General features: G+C 44.8%; 1 protein-coding gene across 7 annotated transcripts in view; it reads left to right on the forward strand.

The window, feature by feature from the left end:
* The window catches only part of urb1 (URB1 ribosome biogenesis homolog), a 158,967-nt gene that overhangs the window by 103,441 nt on the left and 41,026 nt on the right, over positions 1–14,500 (forward strand). For all 7 annotated transcript variants that reach the window (XR_010975862.1, XM_068041058.1, XM_068041061.1 and 4 more), the window contains one exon: positions 12,596–12,756. Coding sequence is in view for 6 of the 7 variants with exons in the window: in XM_068041058.1 (XP_067897159.1) it covers positions 12,596–12,756 (161 nt within the window). In the remaining variant the exon portion in view is untranslated. The remainder of the gene's footprint in view (positions 1–12,595; positions 12,757–14,500) is intronic.

The raw sequence follows: 14,500 nt of genomic DNA on the forward strand, positions 1-14,500 counted from the left end.
TTTTTCAGATGATTCACTACAGGTCCTCCTTCAGGCGGTTGAGGAGAGGCGTGATATCCTCTTCAACCCAGATGGTAGAAGGCGACCGTCGACAGTGACAAAGAAGGCCTGGCTAGAGGTCGCGGAGGAGGCCAGCAGCCGTGGCGTCGTTCAGCGCACATGGATACAGTGCTGCAAGCGCCTCAATGACCTGCTTCGCTCTGCCCGGGTAAGGGGCATTCCTCATTCATCTAATCGTTCTTTTGTCAAGGGAGGGTGTATTTGTTTTCATGATGCAATGTGGAACCCCTGTGTGATCATTGCCTGGCTGCCTCCTTGCATTGGGATGCAAGATGGGCACAGTGGCGCAGTGGTTAGCATTGCAACCTCACAGCTCCAGGGACCCGGGTTCGATTCTGGGTACTGCCTGTGCGGAGTTTGCAAGTTCTCCCTGTGTCTGCGTGGGTTTCCTCCGGGTGCTCCGGTTTCCTCCCACATGCCAAAGACTTGCAGGTTGATAGGTTAATTGGCCATTATAAATTGACCCTAGTATAGGTAGGTGGCAGGGAAATATATAGGGACAGGTGGGGATGTGATAGGAATGCGGGATTAGTGTAGGATTAGTATAAATGGGTGGTTGATGGTCGGCACAGACTCGGTGGGCCGAAGGGCCTGTTTTCAGTGCTGTATCTCTAAACTAAACTAAACATATGTGAGATGAACATTAAGGAGGGATTGATGAGGGCCCGCTCAGCAATGGCACAGCAGTTAAAAGCCATATCAACCCATTTGGGTGATTGCGTGAAATGCGCACACAAATGTTTGACCTAATTTTTTTCTTGCATTAGGAAAAGAGGGCACACAACACCCGAGAGAGGTCCCGGACAGGTGGTGGCGTGGCCTGTCCAGCATTCCTCAGTAGAATGGAGGAGGACGCATTGATGATAGCAGGGGAGGAAGGAGGATGAGCCGTAGCAGATGTCGAGGCCGGTGGACATGGCCGTGATCGTGAGTGATCCAGAAAATGGTGTATTAGTGCATTTTGTGGGGGGGGAGGGGGCAAGGTGGGGGAGCGTTGATGGGCCAATGTTGTTCTGAGTTACTAATGAACATAATTAGGCCCTCGAAAGTCCCATCACACTGATGTGACCATAATGGACTCAAATACATGTTCTCCACTCTGGCTTTCTGATCAAACTGATCAATATGATTTTCCCAGCAGGTGACCGACTGCATGGAACAGGAAGCGTCTCAGTTGTACCACCATCCGCCTCTGAGGTTGAGGAGGGCGCCTCAGAGGGTGCACCGTCACATCACGACGCACCAAGCACCAGCGCAGATACAGACACCTCGTTTGGGATTTGTGTGTCCGTGGATTCGATTTCACATCCAGGTGTCAGCACAGCACAGGTGCCAGGCCAGCCACCGGAGGCAGAATCGGCCGATGCCTCACACAGTCAGAGGAGTGTGGGAGGCCAGGCCAGTGCAGAGCAGCAAGCTGATGACATGCCTTTGAGAACATCCATTCGGCGGGAGATGTTGCAGGTGCAGCAAGCGGTCCTTGAAAATCTGGCGGAGCTGCCTGAGACAATGCGTGCAATTAATCAAACTCTGGCTACATCCATCCAGAGTATGATTTCTGCTCACTCTCAGGCAATTGAACATCTGGCTTCCCCCATTGACCGATTGGCGGCTGCAGTGGAGGGGCCAGTTTTGGATGCACTTCGTGACGTCAGATCGATTTTGGCCTCCCTGGACCAGAGCATCAGAGAGCAGAATCTGATGCGCTGGCGCCAGGTCGAGGCCGCTCATCCCTCTGATATCACCATTGAGGATCCTCAGAGCCTCACGAGGGCACAGGGGCAGCAGATCGCATATGGATGTCCTCTCAGGGCGCTTCTGATGCATCCTCCACCTCCTTGCTCCCTCTGCCAGGGACATGTGATCAGCGAAATTCCAGGGTGTTGCAGGGTACTCATGAGATTTCTCAGGAGAACCCTGAGATGCTGGGGCCCTCACGGCCGCGAGCAAGCAGAGGACGTCCGCCAAAGTCATCACAAGCAGGGCAGCAAACAGTTCAGCCACCTGTCTCTGGTGTGTCTGGTGGCGAGGGATCATGCACCCGAAAGAGCACTCGGAAAAGATTTAAGAAATCACTTTAACGTCACTAATGGTTCACAGGGTGAATTGAAAAGTTCTTTCTTTGAATCTGTTATAAAATATTATAATTAAATCTGGTTCTCTGAGATTATGTCATGGCTTTCCTGAAGTCAATTCCAACATTGTTGCCCAACAAAAGTAGTTCAACATGTGAGGTCTCACACCTGGGTGGTGTTCCTCATGATGTGAAGGATTGCATCGTTGCATTCTCTCTCCCCGTGAAGGTGAGTGAATTTGCCCTTTCAGAGCCTCACAATTAGTCTTGTCATACGGTAATCCCAATTGTGTGAAAATTTACAGATTCTCAATGGAAACATCTGCCTCTTAAAGACACCCTTGTCTATCCAGCACTTGGATCCAAATTAAATTCAGCTTCCTCTCCATGACCATCAAGTCAGTGGTGTCCAGCTTCATCATCAGAAACATCATCGTCATCTGATGACACATCGCGATGACACTGATCCTTCTCCAGTGCCTCTCCATTTTCAGTCGCCAGGTTATGCAAGGCACAGCAGATGACAATTGTTCTTGCAACCTTTGAAGGTGCGTACTGCAGTGCTGCACCTGAGCGGTCAAGACACCTGAACCTCATCTTAAGCAGGCCTATAGTTTGTTCGATGGTTACTGTGGTGGCCACATGGCTCTCATTGTATCATTCCTCCGCATGACCCCTTGGATTCCTCACTGGTGTCATGAGCCATGTCTTCAGAGGATAACCACTGTCGCCAAGTATCCATCCCTCCATTCTGTCTGGAGGCCTGAAAAGTGCAGGTACGTGGGAGTTTTGGAGAATGAAGGCATCATGACAACTCCCAGGGTAACGTGCACACACCTGTATGATTCTCTGATGATGATCACAGACGAGCTGAACGTTCATTGAATGGTATCTCTTGCGGTTAATCAATGCCCCCAGCTGACTTGCTGGGGCTCTGAAGGCCACATGAGTACAGTCAATCACGCCCTGTTCCATTGGAAACCCAGATATAGTGCTGAAGCCTCTGGCTCTCTCAGCCTCACAAGCGTTGTCCGCCTTGAACGTGATGAATTGGTTACCACGTTGGAACAATGCATCAGTCACAACCTTGATGCAGTGGTGCGCTGCTGCTTGTGAGACTCCGCACAAGTCTGCTGCTGAGGCTTGGAATGAGCCAGACGCATAGAAGTTAAGAGATATTGTAACCTTTAGAGCGACCAGCATTGGATGGCCTCCGATACAGTTTGAGGAAACATCCACTGCCAACATCTCACAAAGAGATGTGACAGTCTCCCGTGACAGCCGCAGTCGTCTTCTGCACTGGCGATCTGATAGCTGCAGGTAGCTCAGACACAGCCGATATGCCCCTCCTGGTGGGTAGGCACGTATCCTGATGTGTTCGCTAACGGGCGACTCTGCCACCTGCTCTCCCTCCCACATCACGATGGTGCACTGGGTCAGCTTGTTACACGTTCCCCTGCACATTTGTCCTTCTGTCCCTCATAGGGGCAAGGTCCTCCTCATCTGATGATCCACCTCCACATTGAACAATTCCCATTGCTGTACTACTCACCAGATGCTCTGACCACAGGTATTAGCTTCCAGCAGTTAGGACTGGCTCACGCGATCCCCTTCCTTTCACCACATAAATCAAAGTTGATGGGTCCCCATCAGCAGTGCAGAACATTCAGATGAATCCTTTAGCACTAGTTGCAAGTCACACACCTTGTCAGGATATACAAATAGCATTAGAATTATTTCAGAGTAAAACTGAAAATTGTACTTCCAACACCCTCCTGAATCAATGCCTGCCGCCCTTATGTAACTGCTGGCTGGCTGACACGTGCCACGCGCCAATTTATGGACGTTAAATCAGACCTCATACGTAAAATTGCAGTCAATTGCTTTGTGAACGACCTCAATTACCTTTCAATTACTTGTATACAGGCGGAGAGCGCAGACTCGCTCACGCCCAACTTCCAACGTTGCTAAAATGACGTCTGCGCATAATGACACCAGGGACACGGCCCGACGTCATCGCGCTTCATTTTACCATCCGGCCACCTCCGAAGAGACGTTTAATGCCGGTAAAATTCCAGCCGTTATCTTTGCAAAGATCTGTGCAAGGGAATCATAGAAAATTTACGATATGGAGGAGGCCATTCAATGGAAAATGTTTACACTTTGGTATCTAGTGTCAGCAGAATAAATAAGCAACTCTCCCTTAATGTTGACCTCGCTGATGTGCCTCAATTCCATATTGAAAGAATATCTTTTACTGCATCTGTGTGAATTTGTTCAGTTTGGCATCCTGCACACATCGCATCATTTCCATGTGACCCTCTTTCCCTCCCTTCCCCCCGCACTGTACAAAGGCCCAGGAAGTAAAAGATAAGCAAGTTTTTGTTCTGCAGTTTTCAGGAGGCTCTGTAAGCTCCTCATATTGCTCGTAGTTTCTACTACATTTTACAATTTACAGTTTATAGTTTGCAGTTTTTTGATATGCCTTTAAATTAATCTGTTTTATATGAATTCTTCCAATTTGAATTTGTGAGAGCTTGGCAGAGGCTGACTCCCCATTGCTATATTTTCTGTAAAGCAGTGTCAAATAATCTGACAAAAATTGCTTGTTTTAAAGCATTGAATCCACTGTTACTTAAGTATCCGTTAGAGGTGATCGGCCCTTGTACTTACGTCTATAAAGCATTAAATATCTGATGAACTCAGGCAACTGGTAGGGCTTTACCTGTTGCACCAGAGATATCTCCAAAAGTACAGTTCGTCTCTTTTTTAAAAAATCACTCAGCCTGATTACAGGCCACCCCAAAAAAGCACAGTATTTTTAATGTAGCCTCTTGGAACCAGTCTCAAGTTTATACAATAGAATTCAGTACCTTGTGTAGTAATTCAGCCTCTTGAACAAGGGTGCAACATAAGAATGTATTGCTGCACCTTTTTAGTCACTGCTTCTATTGCACTTATGTATATTTTTAAAATGTTTGGAGCATTACTTCAGGGAGGTCTTTGTTTATCGGTTAACATAAGCAAATAATATATTTTTGGCCGGTTAAAGGGAAGAGCCTTCCTTTACACCCTTCCAATTCCAGGCTGCAAAGAGCTGTACAAAGCCTATTAGTCAATCTGATTGCTAGGTGATCAGGAGAATGTGACCCGAAAATACAGAGACTGAGAGAATCCAATTCAAATGATAAACAATCAGTTTCTACCCTAATCCATTCCAAAGAACTGTTCATTCTTGATCCATGATATTAAGGCCTGAAGATCGTGCGTGTTTCCATTGTTCCTAAAATCCAAGATTTTCACCGAACCAAATCGAGATTGTATAAACACTAATGGATACTTGCAATCACAGAATAACAAATCCTCTATTAATACAACAGCTTGCATTTATATTGCACCTTTAATGTAGTAAAAAACATCTTAATGTACTTTGCAGGAGCGTAATCAAAAAAAAAAGGTGGTGAGCCAAAGAAGGCAATATTAGCTGTGGATCGGTTGGTAGCACTCTTACCTCTGAGTCAGAAGGTTGTGGGTTCTGGTGCCACTCCAGAGGGCGTAATCTAGACTGACACCTCAGTGCAGTGCTGAGAGAGTATTGTACTGTTAGAAGTGCTGTCTTTCTGATGAGACGTTAAACCGAAGCCCCATCTGCCCTCAGAGGGAGGTAAAATATCCCATGGTACCATTTTGAAGAATAGCAGAGGATTTCTCCCCATGTCCTGACCAATATTTATCCCTCAATCAACAACACTGAAGCAGCTTATTGGGTCATTATCTCATTGCTGTTTGTGGGACCTTGCTGTGTGTAAATTGGCTGCCATGTTTCCTACATTAGAACAGTGACTCCACTTCAAAAGTACTTAATTAGCTGTAAAGCACTTTCAGACATCCTATGGTCATGAAAAGCACCGCATAAATGCAAGATCTTTGTTTCGGAGGGGTAACAAAGCTTGGCCAAAGATGTGGGTTTTAAGGTGAGCTTTGAAGGAGAAGAGGGACGTGGAGGGGTTTAGGGAGGGAATTCCAGAGCATGAGGCTGAGATGGCATAAGTCAAAACCATCAATACTGGAGCAAAGGAAGGGGAATATATGAGGCCAGAGTTGGAAGAATAGAGAATAGTAGGGTGAAAGAGATTACAGAAATAAGGTGGGAGGGCCATGGGGGATGAGAACTTCATAATTTAAGGCATAGGAAGAACAGGAGCCAATGTGCGTCAGTGTGGAAAGGAGTGATGACTAAGCAGGACTCAATGAGGAATAGGGTAGAGCAGCAGCATTTTGGATGAACTGAAGTTTACAGAGTGTGGGAGATGAAAGGCTGGCCAGGAATGCATTGAAATAGTCAAGTGTGCAGGTGACAAAGGCATGGATGAGAGTTTCAGCAGCAGATTTCCTGAGGTAGGGATTAGGGTGATAATTTTTTTTATTCTTTCATGGGATGTGGGCGTCACTGGCTAGGCCAGCATTTATTGGCCATCTCTAATGGCCCTTGAGAAAGTGGTGGTATTACGGAGGTAAAGGAGGAAAAGAGGATGTGGGGTCAGAAGGTTGTGAACAGCTTCATAACTTTCCTCACATCTTTCCAGTGCCTTTCTGGGTTACCCATTTTTGCTGAATTGTAGCCAAATTTATGTTTTAGATCTATCGCACTGGGGACTGAGTTGAAGCTTCCAAATTTGCTTCACTGACAAACTATGCATTCCCCAGAGAGGCGACTTTCTTCTCATCATATGAACTTGAATCTATTTACCAGAGGCATGCTAACTCACCACACCATCCATTATCCCACAGTCAATAAGTGGTTTTGAGTTATTTTTATTATGGGCCCCATTTACGTGACACATCAATTTATCACATCATGTTGAATAATCTATCTCAAGTAACTTATTACCTTGTTTGTGTGTAAAGGGTAATTCTGCATGGTGAACCTCACCAAGAACAGAACTTTGCAAAATTACCCCAATAATTTCACCTAGTCTTAATTTTTTTAAGTGCTTGGAAAATAACATTCCCTACTTTGTAATTTGTTCCAATAATTGTACCCCTCGGACTGAATTTAGTCGAGCCGGTGTGGGCCCAATGCAGGGCCGAAAAGATGAGAGGAACCCCCACCTAGGCCCTTCAAAGCCACCACCCTCCCCCTCACCCCCACCGCAATTCAACAGCACTTGGGCACTTAGCTGCCAGGCGCCGGGATCCCTATTCCTTTAAGGACAGGGATCCGGCCTCCGAGAGCTGCTGGCCAATCAAGAGACTGCAACTCAGAATTATCAGCAGCACCCTTGGTGGCCATTGCTGGTACACACCAGGTCTGGGATGAGGCCCATTGCTGGAGCCCCAGAACAAAGGTGAGTGTGGGCAAGTCCAGCAGGTCCCAGCAAGGGAGTGGGGGGAAGGGTGTGTATTGAGGGCACGGGGGGTGGTGCGGTGTGTTCATGGAGAGGGGGCCTTTGCTACTGGAGGTTAGCCATTGCCCACGGAGCAGGCCCCCCCCCGCATACACCCCCAAGCCCGTAGGGAGGGTGCCTTGTTTAAATGGAGACCTCCCCGTGTGGCAAATTCCAGCAGCGGCAGAGAGGCAGAGGCTCATAAATGGCTTCTGATTGGCCCGCCCCCTGACTTAATGGCAGTGCTATGGGAAGGTGATGGGCACTCCATTCCCCGACTTCCATTGCAATTCTGTATTCCCTACGCCTGCTTCCCAACCCATTTCCCTGGGGCCCATTAAATTCCACCCCTGATTCCTGGGACATACCTACAGCAAGCTCAGTGCTGTCTGTTTTCCTTGCCTCTTGTATCAAGTAAATTGCAACCCACATTTATTAATTTAAAATTGTAATTCAGTGTTGAAACTACAATGATAGGGGAACAAATGCAGAAAAAAAATTGAGTCTGCTTGGTAAATATCAAGATCATGTTAGGAATTGTATGCTTGGCTGCTGAGCCTCATCAAAATAATGTGTACAGTTTCTAAAACAATCCATTGTTTAAATCCATCTTAGTGCTTTGTTTTAAACTCGTGCTAATTGGTTGAGATGGCAAGCAGCCATGCTTTACCAAAGTTGTTGCAAAGCCAAACACTTGGAGGTACAATAAGAGCTAGGATTTAATTGTACCCCTTTAAGGTTTAAGGTTCAAGCAAATAATGCAAGGCTGGATTGTATCTATTTTAATGCAAGGAGTCTGACTAGGAAGGCAGATAAATTGAGGGTGTTGATTAACACATGGGAATATGATATTTATGCTATCACTGAGACATGGTTGAGGGAAGGGCAGAACTGGCAGCTTAATATCCCAGGGTATAGAATCTTCAGACATGATAGGGGTGGGGGTAAAAGAGGAGGTGGCATTGCACTGTTGATTAAAGAGTCAATTACCACAATAAGGAGGAATTATATCTTAGAAGGTTCCTCTAATGAGGCCATATGGGTAGAACTCAAAACAAGTCGAGGGCTATCACTTGGCTGGGAGTGTACTACAGGCCTCCAAACAGTCTGGCAGTGATTGAGGAGCTGATATGTAGGCAAATCTCAGAGAGGTGCAAAAATAATAGGATAATAGTAGTAGGGGATTTTAACTTCCCCTATATTAGAGGGGATCGTATTAGTGCAAAAAGCTTAAAGGGGGCGCAATTCTTCAAGTGCATTCAGGAGAGCTTTTTGAGCCAGTACGTAGAGAATCCTACAAGAGGAGGAGCGATACTGGACTTAATCCTAGGGAATGAAGCCAGACAAGTAGAGGATTGGATTAGGAAAAAAAGGAGGCATATGGCTGATTCAGAGTGCTGAAAGCAGAGGCCCGAGAGGAGTATAGAAAGTGTAGGGGGGTACTTTAAAAAGTAATTAGGAGAGCGAAGAGGGGGCTTGAAAAATCACTGGCAGACAAGATAAAGGAAAATCCCAAGGCGTTTTATAAGTATGTTAGGGGCAAGAGGATTACCAGGGAAAAAGTGGGGCCCATTAGGGATCTAGGAGGCAATCTGTGTGTGGAGCCAGAGGACATAGGTGAGGTTTTGAACAATTACTTTTCATCTGTGTTCACTATGGAGAGGGACGATGTCGGTATAGTGATCATGGAGGGGAATTGTGATATACTTTATCAAAATTAGCATTGAAAAGGAGGAAGTATTAGCTGTATTAGCGGGCTTAAAGGTGGATAAATCCCCAGGCCCAGATGAGATGTATCCCAGGCTGCTATGTGAGGCAAGGGAGAAGATAGCAGGAGCTCTGACACCAATTTTCAGATCCTCTCTGGCCTCAGCAGAGGACTGGAGGACAGCGAATGTGGTACCATTATTCAAGAAGGGTAGCCGAGATAAGCCAAGTAATTATAGGCCTGTGAGTCTAACGTCAATGGTAGGGAAATTATTGGAAAAATTTCTGAGAGACAGGATTAATCTCCACTTGGAGAGGCAGGGATAGTCAGCATGGCTTTGTCAAGGGAGATCATGTCTAACAAATTTGATTGAATTTTTCTAAGAGGTGACTAGAGGTGTAGATGAGGGTAAAGCAGTTGATGTCGTCTACATGGACTTCAGTAAGGCTTTTGATAAAGTCCCGCATGGGAGATTGGTTAAGAAAGGAAGAGCCCATGGGATCCAAGGTAATTTGGCAAATTGGATTCAAAAGTGGCTTAGTGGAAGGAGGCAGAGGGTGATGGTCGAGGGTTGTTTCTGCAAATGGAGGCCTGTGACCAGTGGGGTACTGCAGGGATCGGTGCTGGGACCCTTACTGTTTGTAGTGTATATTAATGATTTAGACGTGAATACAGGAGGTATGATCATTAAGTGCGCAGACAACACGAAAATTGGTGGTGTTGTAAATAGTGAGGAGGAAGGCCTTAGATTACAGGACGATATAGATGGGCTGGTAAGATGGGCGGAGCTGTGGCAAATGGAGTTTAATCCTGAGAAGTGTGAGGTGATGCACTTTGGGAGGACTAACAAGGCAGGAGAATATACAATGGATGGTAGGACCCTAGGAGAGTCAGAGGGACAGAGAGTCAGAGGGACCTTGGGGTGCTTGTCCATAGAATACTGAAGGCAGCAGCACAGGTAGATAAGGTTGTTAGGAAAGCACGCGGGATACTTACCTTTATTAGCCGAAGCATAGAATATAAGAGCAGGGAGGTTATGACGGAGCTGTATAAAACGCTGGTTAGGCCGCAGCTGGAGTACTGTGTGCAGTTCTGGTCACCACGCTATAGGAAGGATGTGATTGCAATGGAGAGGGTGCAGAGGAGATTCACCAGGATGTTGCCTGGGCTGGAGCATTTCAGTTATGAAGAGAGACTGGATAGGCTGGGGTTGTTTTCCTTGGAGCGGAGAAGGCTGAGGGGGGACCTGATTTGAGGTATACAAAATTATGAGGGGCATTGATAGGATAGATCGGAAGAAACATTTTCCCTTAGCAGAGAGGTCAATAACTAGGGGGCATAGATTTAAGGTAAGGGGCAGGAGGTTTAGAGGGGGGTTGAGGAAAAAATTTTTCACCCAGAGGGAGGTTGGAATCTGGAACACCCTGCCTGTCGGTTTGGTAGAGGCAGGAATACTCACGACATTTAAGAAGTATTTAGATGAGCACTTGAAACGCCATAACATACAAGGCTATAGGCCAACTGCGGGGAAGTGGGATTAATTTTGGATCGGTGCTTGATGATTGGCGCAGGCGCATTGGACCAAAGGGCCTGTTTCTGTGCTGTAAAACTCTATGACTCTATGGCTATGATTAACTGGCTTCATTTCTAGGAATCCCAGGCATGTCCTTGTACCCTTCAGCTCAGTGACGCAATGCCAGGATCAAAACTTCTTGCAGTCACATGCAAGAAAGACTGAATCATAAATTTGCCCTCCAAGCTCAGAAACGGTCTTGTCTGTTTTAATGAAAGTTTTTGTTTTCAAAATGAGGCCAGTATGTAGTGAATTTGTCATGTCCATTATGTGGAAATTCAAATGATTGTGTGATCTGTTAGATCAAGAGGACAACTTTAAATGGAACTAGCGAATAATGGAACTTCTTGACTGGGTGCTGTACACGCAAATTATTTTAATATAAGAGCTATGATTATTAACTGTATCAGATTCTGGGAGTTGTTTAATCGTCTTTAATTTTGTACTCATAAATGTAAGGGATGTTAGCATGTGGAGTAGAATGTTTCGGCATCAGCTACTTCCAGAACAAGTATAACACAGATTAGATGCAGGATAAACTTGCTGTATCCTGTTCAAAGTCTGCTCCAGCCTAACACGCAAAGCATATTTCTCCCCTACCCTTCTATTTACATTTTTTGCACCATTATTCTTGTGGTCCCCCTGAGTTAAATTTGTCATTAGGGATGGGGTTTTTTTGGGATGGTTTTAATTACTTGGGTATCTGATATACAGAAATTCCATCACCATGCTTAATGGTCTCCAGATCAAAGTAGTGAGAAATCCACACAAGAGATTCTATTCCCCTAACGATCAAGTACACTAAGAGTCTGCCTAGGAGCACATCACAGTTACCTGAGATCAGAAAACTTAGCACAGGTTGACAACAGCCAAGGCTTAGGGAAACTCAAATGTAGACAAGGTACTGCTAGAACTTAATCAGCTAAATCAGAAGCTTACTAGTACAGAGGACTCAAAACTTGCTGCTGCCCATCTAACCCACTCCACTCGATTTAATGGGGAATTGGCTTGCAAGGTTACCTGGCACCAAGTAGGAAAAATATCAGTTTCAAATAATGGGTCTACTCCTCCTTGCCCTCTTAGTGAGATAGTCTGATAGGGCAATCAGACTTGCCTGATTCAAGTGTCATATAACTAACTCTTGCAGAAAGGGGTTGACTTAGTTCCAAGCTTCCATTGCCAGGGTTGTCAACTTGGAACCACCACAACACCAGAGAGAACCCACTTATCTTCTACCCCTTCTCCTGTCCCCTAGATAATAGAGGAAGGTTTGATTGAAATCTTTCTGGATGGATAAAAGGTACCAAAGAGCACCTCATGAGTTACAGCATATAAGGCGACTCACCATAAAATTTGAGTGCCACTTCCCTGACCACAGTGTGGCTCTCATCAAATGGTGGTTCCATTAGTTGGAGGTGTGGAGTCTTGGTAGAATCTGTTTGTCTCTCTGCGACTCCCCTGTACGTTCCAGATCTACAAGTACGTGTTCTTGTATCTGCTTTCCAAGTAAGGCCTTCCAACAACTTTTCTTTCAGCAATAAGGGAAGAGCAGGGAAATCTTCCTCCTTCCCAGCTACCATTCTTCCCTTGTCCAACACCAAATAGCTGATCGTTTAATCTCACTGCTGTTTGTGGCACATTGCTGAGTGCAAACTGACTGCCACATTTTTCTACAGAAGAACAGTGACTGCATTTCAAAGTAATTCTTTGTATGAAAAGCAATATGGAACTTCCTGAGATCTGTGATGAGAGGTTAAATAAAGTAAAATCTTTGACATTTTTTATCTTTGCAGAAAATGTGGTCGACTGCTACAAGTTTGTGGATGTTAATGCTTTGGGCTTAACTGTGGCAGCTCTTAGTAGTTATGATCCTAAAGTAAGAGCTGCAGCCTATCACATCCTGGGTAATTACTATATGCATCTAGAGGCTGCTCGTTTTAGGGAGAAGCGACAGGTGAGTAGAATGCACAGTATACAATTTGTATTAATCTCAAACTACTGAACGTCCTTTACTGCTTTGCAGAATCCTGCAAAATATTTCCATTTAGATATTCATGTTCACGTAGCAAATGATCTTGTAGGACTTCCAAACTTTGTGTTCATATGATTACTCACTTCAAAAAAAAAAAGCCTGGCCTAGATTTTTTTTAAATTCAAATGAGCTAATTTAGGCAATTTGCTTCAAACATAGTAACGGCAAAAATAATGTAAGACCTTTTATGTTCTCACCTCCAGTAAAATGTTAGAGCTATACCTGTGAGTGCAAAGGTGATAGCAACAAATATAAAATTAGGAACATCAAATGCTAATGGACAAAGTGCCTGCTTCTAAAATGGAATCAGTGTGGAGTTGCTTTTTATTTTACTCTTTGAGATGGGCACACCTCATTTATAGTCATTAAAAAAAAATCTCTTTCTTATGTGCTTCCCACATCATGCATTATCCTTGATGTCTACAGACCTCTACAGGACAAAACAGAAAATTGTAAATCACCTTCATCTGGCAGTGTCTATTTCCACAGTGCCAGTCAGTACCATATACATAGGTAAATTGGCCATTATAAATTGCCCCTAGTATAGGTAGGTGGTAGGAGAATATAGGGACAGGTGGGGATGTGGTAGGAATATGGGATTAGTGTAGGATTAGTATAAATGGGTGGTTGATGGTCGGCACAGACTCGGTGGGCCGAAGGGCCTGTTTCAGTGCTGTATCTCTAAATAAAAATATGTTAAGCTGTTAATTGTATATCAATTGCTTGATTATATGAAGGTGGAGGGTGTTAATTGGGGTCTCACTTGAGCACTTATAAACAGATACTTACTGAGACTGGTGAGGTTTTTGAGTGAGGAACTACATGTTTGCAATCCTTTTACTCTGTACAATAAATGTGAAACTGAGTAAAGATAGGCTGCAGCATTATCCTTCCATAACAAGCTTTCTGAGTTCAACATGGTAGCAGAGGGTGGTTGCCTAAAGCTGAAAGTTGGAAACTGGGAATTTTTTTTTTTTACATAGAAAAGTAAAATCTCACTGGCTATTATGGAAAATATGGCAGAAAGCAATTGTAAATTGTCAGGGTATGATTACCCTCCGATATTCTGAATCTGAACCATATGGCCAGTGGAAGAATGAAGTGGATATGTGGACACGGGTTACGTCTCTACCAAAGAGGAAACAAGGTATGGCCTTGGCGTTATCACTTCCTACCAAAAGTAAAATCAGAAGTAAAATGTTTTGTGAACTGGATGCCTGTCAGTTGGACACTGATGAACAGTTGAATCTTCTGTTAGAATTCTTGGATGAATTTACAAGAAAGATGACCTATTGAATGCATTTGAGCCATGGTAAGACTTTTGATAGATTTCGGAAAACAGCTGGTTATTCAATGGAGGAATATATCATGGACTTTAACAAACTGTATAGAAGATTGAGGAAATTCATTTTGGAGATCCCTGGTTCAGTGTTAGCATTTAAATTGCTAGATTGTGTTAGGGTGTCGCATAAGGACAGGCTCCTGGTTCTAACTGGAGTTCGGTTCTTGGACAAAGACTCCCTGTTGGATCAAATGTCTGCTGCTCTAAAGAAATTCCTGTGGAAACGGTCATTTCCTGCAACCCTGGTAGAACAAACAGGGTGTTCTGACACAAAGAATGGAGGACTCGATGTTTACTAGATTTCAAAATGGTCCAGATATTGGA

The sequence above is a fragment of the Heterodontus francisci genome, chromosome 10 (genome assembly GCF_036365525.1).
Source record: "Heterodontus francisci isolate sHetFra1 chromosome 10, sHetFra1.hap1, whole genome shotgun sequence".
NCBI lineage: Eukaryota > Metazoa > Chordata > Chondrichthyes > Heterodontiformes > Heterodontidae > Heterodontus > Heterodontus francisci.